The 14,466-nt window shown below is 35.6% G+C and overlaps 1 protein-coding gene across 1 annotated transcript in view; it reads right to left on the bottom strand.

The window, feature by feature from the left end:
• Positions 1 to 14,466, bottom strand: part of BBS9 (Bardet-Biedl syndrome 9) — a 165,805-nt gene that overhangs the window by 112,602 nt on the left and 38,737 nt on the right. Inside the window, 2 exon segments of the mRNA XM_026052314.1 lie at positions 749 to 825; positions 4,062 to 4,243. Coding sequence (XP_025908099.1) covers positions 749 to 825; positions 4,062 to 4,243 — 259 coding nt within the window.

The raw sequence follows: 14,466 nt of genomic DNA, 5'->3' as shown, positions 1-14,466 counted from the left end.
TGTAAAGGACTTATCACTCGATGACAGATTAAAATACACAAAATATGTTTCATAGCTCCTTCTGAAAATAAAATGCCTCTGTTTGAAATTGCGTGCAAAAAGGATAGCAAAAGGTCAGGAAAGCTAATACACTTTGATGTATATATGAACATTTGAAACTGTTTTGCTTGGCACACTTCTTTTTACTGTATATTTATTCAAATTTTGGAAATTACTTCTGTTATTGGGCAAGGAAAGGTGACTTCCAAACTGCCAGTAGATTATACACACCACAGTATGTACTTTATAATCACCACACACTATCTTACAATCAGAATAATATATCTTGAACTTCAAAAGAAAATTACGGTGGTCATTGTTGCTCCCATTTTTATATGTCAACAGGCAGTTCCATTGAAAAACAAATTCATACTGGTCATGGAGTCTATCTTGTTTTACGCTCATATATCATTTTGCAAGGGGAAGTCTCTACAGTTTCAGAATGTATTCTGTTTAAACTATTTTTAAAGAATTTCTTAACAGCTAGTAAAATACTAAAATGCACTGACATAAGATTATACTTTCTCATGATAACTCTTTTCAAAATAACGTGTTTGCTAGTGTTGTAGAGTGTTTTACATATCTAAACTGCTATATAAATAATAATGGTTATTGACTTATTTTCAATTTATCTCTAATTTCTACTTCTAAGGATCTGAACTGATGGTTATCAATATTTCAAAATTTTCCTTTTTATAAAGGTACATACAGATTCTGCATCCAACTCAGGTGAAACGTCTGCAATGACGATTACATCTCTCTCTCTTTCAGAGTTGGGCAAGATATCTGGAAGAAAAATAGAATCAGCTCTCCTTTAACAAATGTTCAGTTACATTTCTAGAAAGATCAAATGATTTCAACAACATCAAATTTATTAGAATTTTATATCATTAACATGATTATAGGTACTATTAAAGGGGGAAAATGGCATTTTTTTGAAGAGAAGTCTTTCAATTTTGCAACTTAGATTTGGATTCCAGTCTAGATTGCTGTCTTATGGATGATAAAGTATTTGTATTTATCATAATTTCATAACAGACTTTTACAGCCACTACCCGTGAACTTCAAGGATTCCACAAAGACTGTAAAGAATTAAATTTTCTTTCATTGCACATATTCAGTAATACACCTATAATAAAATACATGCCATATACCTCTCACGGCACACTTTCTTCTAAAGAATTGAGAATGAATACATTAGATGAATATACTGTGTCAAATACTGTAATGCAACTAGAAGACATCTTAGAAATTTCTTTGCATTGAAAATATATTCAAAGTATGGAGGTTGGTTGAAATATGGTGATACCAAGAATTACACACAAGGTAAAGAATGCTAACAACTGCTAGACTTATGTAAATTTACATGTGTAAAAAAGTCGCAAGGTTTAAAATGAAGACATGTAAGTATCTTCAGGAATAACTTTTCCTTTTTGGAAAAAAGATAAAGGAAGTTTCCTAACTTTAAAAATATTGGTAGCTTTCTGAAAAGTACTTTTCAATGTTAAATGTACTGGAAGAAGAAGGAAAAAGAAAAGGAAATAAAGAACTTTTAGTTCCTAAAGTAATTGAGAAATTAACATAGCAACTGAGTAATTAAGGAAAGCAGCCCATTCAGAAAGCTCCTAGAATTTTGTTACACCTAGACCACCAAGTGTGTGTTGTTTCATACTGTTACACACAAACACACACAACTGGTTTTGCCAATGGTAGAAACCAGCACAATCCATTCCACCTTTGTGGATAACAAAATACCTATCTTTTCCAACTCTATCAACTCTTTTTTCTTCAAGTTGTTTCTTCAAGCAAACCATGACAAAGGTGCCTCAGATATTTTTCTATTAGAAATAGGACAGAGACCATAACCTAAGTTTACATAGAGGCATCAGCTTTTTGTTAGCATTAAACTGCACCAAAGCACTCAAGTTTAGTCAGTTATGTTATCCAGACTGATGCAAGTAACATTAGATTTAAATTAATGTACTAGTAAAAAAAGAAGGGTTTGAAATATTACATCAGTTTTTATAATGTAAATCCTCCTTTGCAAAAAAAAATATAAAGCAACTAAAGTTCAACAGTTTAATGGTCAGCACTGGACAGAAGACAAAACATATTTATGGAAATAACCACTCTACATTTTTTTTATATGATGAGCTAATTCTAAAAACCTTCCATTTTTGGACGTCAAAATGAAACAAAGAAAAATTAATACCATATAAGGGCAGACATTTAGAACACCACAAGATCTTACTGCACACACATGAACATACACGAAAGAAAAATCAATGGTTCATTTTAAAGACCACCATTCATTTAATTGAATCGTGACCTGTGTTCAAAAGTTTTTTATTCAACTGTCCAAGATTAACAGATTTAAAGACTCAGCTGAAGACCTGAAAAAAGCCAAAATGCAGCAAAGGTAATGCATCACAAATTAAATGACATTTTCATAGCATTTTTCATGTTTTGTTTTAACAAAAGTTTTCTGCTAAGGTTACATCTGATTAAAATTAAACAAGACCTTTTCAGATCACCTCTTCACATGAGCAAACATTGGCAAGATCTCATATGAAAACATTACTGTGACACCTTAGATCAGCTTAAAAAGATTCTAATGAAGACAAAAAATAAAGGGAAAAAAAAAAGAGGAAAGAGCAATATTCACAGTAAAGGTGGCAATCTCACTACAGTATAATTCTGTTAGAGAAGTTTAAAGGACAGGGCTTTTTTTTTTTCCTCTCTCCCATCTCCCCCCTTTTTCTGCGTGCTCCCTCTTTCTTCCCATCTCCTACCTCTCCCCACGACTGTCCTCTCCCATCCCCTTGAAAGGACCCCTGTTTTGTCCTTCTCCCCCCATCTTCTCCTCTCCTGGCCCTCTCCCCCATCTCCTCCCTCCTGCTTCCCCTTCTCTCCCTTCCTATATATGTACTTGGCACAACATGACAAAATGCAAATTACAGAAAAGTTCTTCACAAAGTGATTTACTCCACCCATCATGGAATTTTAGACATGTGCATGTTTAAATAACCAGCTTCTGGATTTGTTAGAGTAAGATACCCTGATGCTTGTCCGTCACACCAGTAATGGGAAAAATTATATGCAATTACAAAGAGATCTTTGACTTGGAAAATCAAGTTAATGAATGCAGATAAGGAACTACGACTTTTCTAGAGATTACAACCATGTGTTTTCTAGCTCCCCTTTTCACACAAATTATATAATTTTCAACATATATTTTGAGAATGTGCTAAATAATCCCTAGAAAATATTTTAACTAATACTTTCTAGTTGCCTACAATCTTTTTCTTTTTTTTTTTCAGAGTTTCCTGTAAAATGACATGCTCTGGAATCCCAATGCAAGACAGATGTACTGTTTGAAAACTAAAGTTATAAAAACACAGTCTTTAAAGGATCTTTATAGAAATTCTGTGCCATTATTTGAACAAGTGCAATGTAAGTTATTAGCAACACACGTAAATTCCAGAGTTTAACATGATCAGTTATTCTGTGCAATACTTTTCATATCTCTTGCCATGTTCACATATAACTGCTTCTGAAAGAGGTAACAGAACAGTTGCAATAACACAATTCATTCTTTGTTAATTGCATGACATTTAAGAAATTGTTTGTAATAAAAAAAAAGAACTTGGCAATATTTTTGCTCTTTCTGAAGCCTTATAAGTATATTAGACTGAATGCATGAAATAACAGAAATTTTCTTCCCTTCCCTTGCCTGCCATTTTCTCTGAACCTTAGCACCAGTGAGAATTCTCTTCAATCTGACATAAATACCTTGCCTGCTCCAAGAGACATTATGAAAATACAAATACACTGTGTGTATCCAAGAGCTAAACAGTCTGTGATTTGGTTGGTATGTTTGTCATCAGGAGAAAGGTTTTTTTTTTTTTTTTAATATTACATTTCCTACAGAAATGTAAAACATAATTTAAGTATACAGCAATTTAAAGGCAAAAAGGAGAGCCAGGCAGTTAAAGGTATGTACAGAAAAGGGAGGAGTATACCTTGTGTTTTTGTGGCTTCCTTGATGATTTTCTGAAGTTTTTTCATTTCAGCATCAAGTTCTTCATAGTTTATTTCCCTAGATTCAATCTTGGGCGCCTGGAACAGTGAAGGATCAGTTCCCAGGTAGGAACACTGAAGATGCCCACTGTCACTCAGAGTTACTATTACACCCCTCAGATCTCTGCACAAAAATAAACAAAGCTCATTAAGAAATGAGAAACACACAAGTAACTATAATATTGATTTTTTAATGCTGCTTCTATTAACCTGGCTATAACAAAATTCTATAAATACAATTTAATAAGATTCTTTGGCCAAAACAAAACAATAATACTTATTCATATGTGTTTATGAATATCAGTCTTACTTAACACAATCACAACTAAGGAGGAATCTGTGTTAGACAGCTTACTAAGACAAAATAAACATCATCCAAATAACTCAGATCCCGTATGAACAAGACAGGCACAGGAAATGACCGCAACAAACAAACAGAATACAGCGGTATCCATTTTTATTGTGAAGTTATTATTTACATTTTTTTGAAGAAGAGATATTCATATCAGTATGCAGGAACATGAATTAGCTAAACAGATAAGGATATAGTAGAGCAAACCACTAATCAGATGGAAAAAAACAGTGGATGCAGCAGGAAGGACTCAGGTGGCATCCGCAGCATCCCTTATTCTTTGACTGCTGCTGCTGCAGCTACTGCACTGGTTTAAAACATAGCCTGGCTCCTCCCTGAAATATCTTTCTGAAAGGACCCATGGTTCCAGAAGATTCCCCGAGATTGATCTAGATCAATTCAAATTAGTGTTTCATTAGCTATGCCCTAGTCCATAACGCTGTATTTTCCAAGAACTGTACTTGACTGATCTTCCTCCTAGAAAACCTCACTCACGGTGATCTGAGCACATCTGAACACGTACCATGCAGGCACAACACTTTAGAAGGGTATTTTCACAGATTATGGGACAAAAGGGCAAGTGCTGCCAACATTTGACTTATCCTGAAGGTTTTCCAGAATCAGAAGAGGAACACAGTACTAAAGGAAAGCTAGCAAAGCTGTTAGTTAAGCTAACAGAAAACTAACTTTCCTTCTATTTTTAAAATGATATAATTAATTTTAGAGTTTACATTTATTTTTGTAATTACAAGATGATGACATACGCAGGCCAGTAATACATTCTTATTCCATAGTTAGAAACGTCTTATGGCAGACACTGTCTTGGTATCAGATACAGCCGTGATAAAATAAGGTAAAGACAGGTTGAAAGATTTGTTTAACTAATTCCCAGACACGTTAGGCCACTCTCCAACAATTTTGACAGACCATGGAGAACCGGAGAGGTGCCTGAAAGCTGAAAAAGAGCCAGTGTCACTCCAGTCTTCCAAAACAGCACAAAGGAGGACCCAGGCCGCTCAGCCTCACCTCCATCCCTGGAGAGATGATGGAACAGCTCATTTCAGATATCTTCTCTAAGCATGTGGAGGACAATAAGGTGATCAGGAGTTATCAGCATGGATTCACCAAGGGGATATCACTCTTAATCAATCTGATAGCTTTCTATGATGGTGATGACTGGCTGGGTAGATGAGAGGAGAGCAGTGGATGTTGTCTACCTTGACTTTAGCAAGGCTTTCAACACTGTCTCCCAAAACATCCTCATAGGCAAAATCAGCAAGTCAGAGGAGCAGCCTGTGAGATGGATTGAGAACTGGCTGGATGGCAGAGCTCAATGGATTGTGATCATCAGTGCAGTGTAGTTGGAGGCCTATAGATAGGTCGGTCCCCCCGGGGTTGGTCAGTATTAGGTCTAGTTTTATTCAACATATTCATCAATGACATGGACAAACGGAGCAGATGTTCCCTCAGCAAGTTGCTGATGACCCCAAACTGCAATGACTGGCTGCAGTTAGAAATAAGGACTTTATTCAGCAGAACAGTCTACAAGTAAAATAATATAGTTGTCTAGAACTTATGAGATCAAATTTTCTACCTAATGGGACATTTTAGTTTAACATTGGTGTTTTAGTCATTAATCTCGACTTAGATCAATTTAACAGATTTATCATCAAAGAGATTTGAGCATTTACAGGAAACCATGAATTAAATAACTTCAAAAGGTGTTTTGGTTACTCAAGTACTGTGGAGCTCTGAAATGACTTGTCAGAGATCTGTAGATATCCTGGAGAGCACCTTAGCTAGTTATAATTCGTAGCTGTAGTAACCCTATTTTAAGTCAAGGGTTGGACTGAACAAAAATATCTCACCTATTAATCCCTGCCTATTTATAAGGCAGGTTAATAAAAATGAAGTCCTGAAGTGGCCAGGCACAGGCTATCATGAATGTTCCTGTGAAGTCTGCCTTCAAATAAATCTGCACTTATTTTGATCAACATTTGTTCTAGCCTTGATGCCCTTCAAGTCTGCTCAGGGACAAAAGTGCTGCTTTAGGAAAGCAGCATAACCAGGGGCAACTCACCTTTGCTCCAGCTACTGTTCTGCTGTGCTCTAAAGAAAAATATTGCTCACTATGAAACGCACAGGAATACAGAACAGCTTTTTCCAATAGTTTTCCATGTAAATTCTCTCCCTAAATTTCTAAGTCAAAAGACACTATAAGAGAAATACAGGCAACAAGTTGTAACTTGTTGTAACTGATAAATAGTATATTAATTTATCTGTTAGAATGTTTGTCATATGGTCACATTGCTTTATTTTCTCAGGTTTTTATAACGGTGGTTAAAGATGGTGAGGGGGAAAATGGAGTGTATTTAAACAGTTTTATAGTAGTTTCCCTACAGCTACTGCACTCATACAATGTCCCTGCAAATACCATTTCTTCTTTTGCACACAATCTGCAGTTTCAATTACTTGTTAAATTTCTTTTATTGTAAAGTTTTTTTATTATTATTATTATTATTATATATCACAGAATAGTCAAAGCAGCAAATCTAAAGGGACACTTTAACAGAGAGGAACTCAAAATATGAAACAAATTATTCTGGTATCTAAAATAACTTTACAGTGCAAAGCAACTCCTACACACATATGGTAATAATTTGAAAATCTATCTTTTATTGGATTTGAGTAATAATAATGGCATATGCTTTCTGTAGGTCTTGTCTTATTAAACAAATTGCTCACAACACAATGCTTTAATAAATTAAAATGCTTTGCATGTTTCCAGCTATATAATACCAAATCTATCACTCCAAAATTGACCCTGAATTATGGATTCAACTTCTCTAATTTCTACTTAAAGCACAAACCAAGGTAGTATTCCATAGGCTTGATTATTGTCACTATTTATAGTTTTAATTGCCTGTATTTGTAAAAATAGCTAAAACTTTTACTTCTGAATTTCAAATTAAGTCTTGGTAATTTATATTATTTGTGTCGATAATTTTGTAAAGCCAAGTGCTCAGCAGTATCACTGCAATCTTTATTGATAATGTTATGTGTAAGCAACTGAATTAGGATACTAATTCCTGGACTATGCTCAATCATTTGTTCATTTTAACATCCTACAAAATCATCTTTTTTATGCCATAGCACAACTGAAATATAGTGCTCCTGGAAACTCCTGCTTAAGTCTATCATTTCCACCTCACTTTAGCTGTAACTGTGAAGTATTTGATAAAATACTGCAAAGCATTTGAGAAAATGCTGAAATGCAACAAACTCCAAGAACTTTCTAAGTGGAAGCAATGAGAGTAAAAGTCAAAAGACTCCTCTTAATCTGCTATAGAACCCATTCTCTAAAATCATATCCCTGGCTGAGTATTTAACATATCAGATAGAATCCAGCTCCCACTGATATTTAATTGTGTCTACGTATCAACAGATCTGCCTTGTGCTCCTTTGAAAACTGCTTGCTCATGAATATTTTGTGTTCTACTTCGCAGCAGAGACAGTAATTTTTTATGCATAAGAACTCTCCATTCTGCTACTACAAATAACTTGTTTGATCACAAAAACTAACATTCCTTTTAAGCTATTTATTTTATGTATTTAAAATGCTCTGCACACTCTGAAGAGGGCATGCAAATATCTCAAATGTATATTAAAAATATTATAAAATACATAAAATATTGAATAGCATTAAGTGGCACAGAGTTTGTGCTGCTCCTGTATGGAAAAGAAGTCTTCAAACCTCCCTTTTGTGTGATAATTTTGGCCGGGCTATCTTAGGAGAATGTCAAACACAAATCCAGGTAAAAAGATGTATGAAATATATGAAATACAGACAAGACGAAGAAGATGAAACATGCTTTCATGCAACCCATGCAAACTCTGTTTACAAAGAACAAGTTAAGACTAAGACAAAAGGCCAAAGACTATTCCCCTGAGTTGGAACTGAGGTAGAATAAAACCTGAATTTGGCCAGAATGTTGCCATTTTGCATGCTTGCAGGATTCATAGACTTCAAGCTCTTCTATGGTATTTTCTCTCTCCCTCTCTATTTGAGAATGAAAATATTTTCATCAGTGACAGGATTTTCACACCCCTACATGGTGATGCCATGTATCATTCCAATGAACTAGTACCTTACAGAATGCCAGCTTCTGATCACGTCTTGTGGAGTTTTCTAACTGCAAGAGATTCTTTGCCTAAAAGGGCGAGCACTGTCCAAACAAACACACACAAACAAAAAATTTTAAGTCTTTCACCAAAAGCAGGAGGGGAAAAAAAGCAATGGAGATGAACATTGTTTCTACTTTTCCAGCTAGTTTGGGTCAGGGGGCTGCTTCTACCAGTTCATTGCTGCCACCTGCGGGTCAGCACACTGTGTTTTGGAGGGCAGGCTGAACAGCCAAGCTTTCACCTATACAAGTCCTAAACATCTCCATGTCACATTAAATAAAGCACAGAGTTGATTTTTCTTTCTTTTTTTTTTCTTTTTTAGCAAGGTTAATATAATAGTGTGATGGTTGAAATGTAAGGAAAGACTAACGTTATGTGCAGAGTTAGACCTCCATGCATAACGTGCTCTTCTGGCTCCTTCCAGTAGAGGACATGCTGATATCAGCAGGCAGGACAAAAAATACCATAGGAGGCCTGAATAATTAGAGGACTTTTTAAAAAACGCTGAACTCAAGGAATTAATTTCTATCTCTTTCTCCCATCTCCTCACCTGGTTTGACACTGCTCAACCTTCAAACTTCAAAAGTCACTGGGAAAAGTCTAAAAGTGATTATTTTTGACAGTATTTCTTACTGCCCCTTCACTCTGTCTTGTAAATAGCAAAGCTGCTCTTCCTAAGAATCCCTGGCACGCTGCACTGCCAGCTCTCTACTTCCCATCTTGGCACACGCACCCCACCTTTCAGGTCCTAGAGCAGAAAAATAATGCATTTTTTACAAGACGTTTTTACAAGACGCACTCAAGAGGCTCAAAGTCAACAGCCCTACGCTGTTCACAATGACGATCTTTCAATCAGGATGTCCAGCACTTCCATGGGCAGAGCAAGTGTCAGGACACAGCCACAAATTCCAGCCTACTGCTCCATACCCAGCTCCGGGACCGAGTTCAGCACCTGACACAGGTATATTCCACTCTGTCGCCACATGAAAAAGCACAAAGAAACTGCATATTAATCAAAACAAACAATCAAACAAAACCCCACATCTTTGGTTTAAAAACAAGTCTTTTTATGTTAAAGGCTAAATTTATTTGCTTTGCTGTTCTTGAGCATTTAAAAATTCCACTTTTAAGGGTTTCTCTAGAAGCTTGAGGGTAGGAATATTTTAAGTGTTTTTCCAAAGAAAGTTGAAACCCTTACAAAACCACATGTCTGTAAAAACTAGGCTTTTTTAAAGCAAATAAGTGACATGAAATAAAATTAGAAGAATTGGCAATATGGGCAAGTGCTTAATGCCATACAATATACATCATTTAAAGCTTCCAACTTGCTAGAAAGCCTCTGTCATGAATCCGAGTGCATATCAGATATAGCGTTTGGCACATCTGTATTTTTTGCAGAATCAGAATCCTACCAAGGTGGGTTTTGATTTTTTATTTCATTTTGCAGGGGAGAAATAAGAAGGGAAGGAAGAGTCTAAACAAACAAAAAACAATCTGTAATTCGTGGCTGGGCGAACTATACACATCAAAAAAAACCCTCTTCAAAAGACCTTTAAAAATGGTAATATTATATGCTGCTATTTCTTGCCAACTTTAGTGGCAATTTAATGATGAAAAACATCCATGTAATCAATTTCTTTTTCCTAATAAAGTTTTCCTTAAAATGCAACTATGTTTAAACAGAAAGATTCTAGAAGCCTCTGTTTAACTTCTCAAATCAGGCGACATATTCTTACAGAACACTCAAATAAAAATTTATATATATACACACACACACACATACTTATAACTGAACAGTTCATACACTGCGTCATAACTGGCATTGCTTCTATTACAGTACTACTATATAGAAAAAGGAAAAATCTTTCAGCAAACTGTAAAGTTTGATTCCTGCAGTTTTCTTTCCATAAAACCATGTAATAAGTGCTAAATTTTGCTGGGTTTATATGCAAGTTTTGCCATTTTTATATGGTGATTTTTTAAACAGTTGTGGTAGCTGTGGTGATGTCAGTTATAATAAGGAATAACAGATGGTCTGGAATGAAGAACAAAGTATTTTCTAGCATCTGGACAGCTACAAAAAATGAATGAGAAGGAGGTTGTTTTGACTCCACCCACTGTTACCCTGTATGCGATTGCAGTTTAAACTTTACATATTCAATTCAACTATAATATTTCTTCCTAACTTTCCAATTAAATTCTGTTTCTGCTGCTTTTCTACTGTTTGCAGAGGCTTACGCAAAATGCATGCACCTAACCTTTCAATGTATTACGACTCAGTGTCAGAGAGTAAGTTTTAATTTCAAGTTCATATTTAGACATTTTCATATTGGCAAAATGATCACCTTAATTCTCTTTTATATGTATTTATATTTATATCTATATAATGCTAAAACTTCATTTAAAAAAGCAGATTTTTAATCAGTGTTTAAACACCAGAATTCTCAACTCCACTTGTTAAGTACTCCATTAAATTAAAAAATAAAAAAAAAAAAAGTTTGCTCTACTACTGTATGATTTCTAAAATGGGAATTAAGCCCAAAATTCTTCCAAAGACTTTATACACTGACTTGTATTATATCCTTTATGAAGACAGCCTCCTGAATCAGAGTTGCAGTCAAACGTATTCAGATAAAGCACCACAACGTTTCAAGCATGTTAATCACGCCAGCCTAATGTCATATAGAGACATATATATGTCTCTATATGTCTATATGTCTATATAGAGTCATATAGAGACAACGAGCCTTTATTCTGTGAAGCCAGTGAACAGCATTCAGGGAATGATCACGGGAATGATCACTTTGTATTTCATTATCCAAACCACGCATTTATTATTAGATCACTCTAATATTATTCTATTATTACGTAACACTAACAAATCAGAGTATCTAAAGGGACTATTGAAGTAAGCTTTTTTTTTTTTTTTTTTTTTAAGTGACCGTCTTCAATGATATATATTCAAATAGTTGTGTTCAAAATTCTTTATTGTTTGCTTTGTGGGTGAGCAGGGGCCCCTTTTTAAATGCAATAAATGCAGTAAGAAGCTCCTTCAGTGCTGTGCTCCTCTTCAAGATGCAAACCAATGAGTGTCCACACCACAGCCTCAAGTCCAGCAGTTCTTATTACTTGGCTTAAGCCTGAAGCCCTCGGAGGTGCAGGCACAAGCTCTGCTGCTCATCAGCATCTCCAGAATGAAACTTTCCCGCCTCACACCGTCAAGGCCAGGATGCAGGTTAATGTGGACAGATGGGACAGGACAAAGCCAGGGTCGAGATAAAACCACCCAACCCTTTCTCTCAAACACTACTTTGAAGTTAGGGTTAAAGCATCAGGGATTTCATTTTGTTTCAAAAGCAAGCACTCACTGTTGCTCATAAGGTATCCAAGATGCCAAGAAAAATAATATTGGTACAATTCAAAGGTAGCAGGCTAATCAAGCTAAAAGGGTTGGAAATTATATTCTACTTGATGACTAAGCACCACTATATATCTTTTATACTACTAGCCTGTTACGTATGTCAAATATGCTATTATTAGAAGAGCTACAAGAAGAAAATAAGGAGGGGAGGTAGGTGAGAAACAGCAGCGAGCAGCAAAATTATTACTTAGATCACAGCAAGTGATTCTTGCTTCAGGAAGCAAGAAGTTATATCCTTCAAAACTAGATTGGTAGATATTTCAAAATATTGCAGAATTCTCTCTTGTAATGTGTCTGGCTACCTGCAACACAGCAGGAATTTCCCGAGAGACACAAAAGGGCAAGGGCAGTAGCCTGCCTATCAGCATGCACCACGTGGGGCAGTGCAAAAATTCTAATATACAGTAATTACATATGGTCACATACAAAAAAACATATGTAATCCATCTAATTCATATGCAAATTCATCAAATGCATAACAACATAATTCAAAGTGTGAACACAGATGGCCTTTGAGTAGCTGTCTAACTGTCAGCTAACAAATACATTACTATGTGTAACAGTCTTAATGACACGATGGTTTACGGTACTCATGTTCAGTTCAAGCATGACTCCCTCCATTCAAGCATCAGACTAATTATACATGGTGAATTAATAATAAATACACAAAATGAATCAGCAAGTGAATTTATACCATAGTCAATGGTAATCCTACCAATTTTTTTTGATTGCAAATTGAGTAGAGTTCATATAAGATCAGTGGCAAAAACATGGAGGCGTATAATATTTTTATGGATCATTCCTCAGAGGAGAGACACATGGGTAGATTTGCAGTCCAGTAAAGACTTCCAAGTGCAGTAAAGCGTGGATAAAAATTACTAAGTAACTCTCCTTGCTGGTTTCAACATATAAAGTCTACTTCTATTTTTTTCTGACTTTTCAATATATGCATTTGTTTAAAAAAAAAGTTTTTCATGTCAAAACAAGAAAATCTATTTATAGCTTTACACAAAACAAAAAGTTGCATATTGGAAATTAATATTATAAGAAGCTCAGAAATTCATATTCTTCAAATGTAACTTACTTCTGGACTGAAAAAACACACACATATGAGAAGAAAACCCCTTTTCCAGACCACTTTATATTTCCTCTTCAGAAAACACATTATTCTCTTACCAAGTAAAATATTTACCTGTCAAATAAAAGAAAGTAAAAGCAGATATTCTACTAACTTTCACCAGCTTCTCCATATCTGTCAACCCCTTGTAAGAAACGGAACTAAACATTTTACAAGGCATATATGTCATTTTGTTGGTTATTTGCTTCAAAAAGGAAAAAAAATCTTCTACAAAGAATAAGTTATTTTTTAATTCTTTAAGCATCACTTTTACTCAAAGGCACAAGACAATTTGGTACCCATATTCTAATTTCCTGATGTAAAAACAAAAAGATTCCACATTGAGAACCATATTTGTAAATAAATTCCATACCAAAATAACTAATTTTTTTTTACGGGTGCTATCAGACTTCACTGCCTAATGGATAACTCAGAGCACATAGAGAAAGCTGGGGGCACCAGGCAATACCATCTTGCGAAGCAAAAGAAAACCTCAAAAAACTCAGTAAACAAAAAAAGACGTATTTTGTATAAAACTTCACTTGAAAAGGAGGCAGAAAGGCAGGCTTAGGCTTACTAAGTACAACGTAAAGGCTGAGCACAAACAAAACCAAATAGTAAAATCAGAACTCGCCAACTTAAATAAAAAAACTTTCAAAAGAAACAAAGTCCTTGATTTAGAGCCGTCACGCTTTCCTCGTACAAAAACAGGCTTGGGCCTTGGAAGCGATCAAAACAGAATTCCCTTCCCCAAGCCTAAATCCAAGCTGCAGTGCTCCATGTGGTTTTAACTTGGGCCACGGCGGCGTTTCAGAGTTTGGGATGGGAACACCGCCGAGGGCAGCGACACAAGGCCCAGGCCCAACGCACCTGAACCAGCTTGGATCCAGCTTGGGGCCTGCCAGGTCAGGGCAGCACTCGGGGCCATCCATCAGACCCTGGACCGTGGCACCCTCACACGCACCTTTGCCAAGGGAATTAATGTCAAGTAAATAGAAAAGTGAACGGGCTAAGGATTTTAATCCGCTCCAAGGACCTTTTATGGTCAAGCATATGGAGACTGGATAATTCAAACGTCGGAAAACAAATATAACCTGGGATAGGCCCTTAAAAAGTGACTTTCTGCTGATTTCCCTAGAAGTTTTTTCATATGATTCAGGCAAGTATAACCCACCTTTTTTGGTAGAAGGAGGATTAAGCCACTTAGTTTTACAAGCAGAAAATTCCTGCCAACACAAAAAAAGTAAAATAAAAAAAAAAAAAAAAAAAAAA

The sequence above is a fragment of the Nothoprocta perdicaria genome, unplaced genomic scaffold (assembly GCF_003342845.1).
Source record: "Nothoprocta perdicaria isolate Ctin4 unplaced genomic scaffold, notPer1 scaffold_87, whole genome shotgun sequence".
NCBI classification, from domain to species: domain Eukaryota; kingdom Metazoa; phylum Chordata; class Aves; order Tinamiformes; family Tinamidae; genus Nothoprocta; species Nothoprocta perdicaria.
This window is presented reverse-complemented; position numbering and strand designations above follow the sequence as displayed.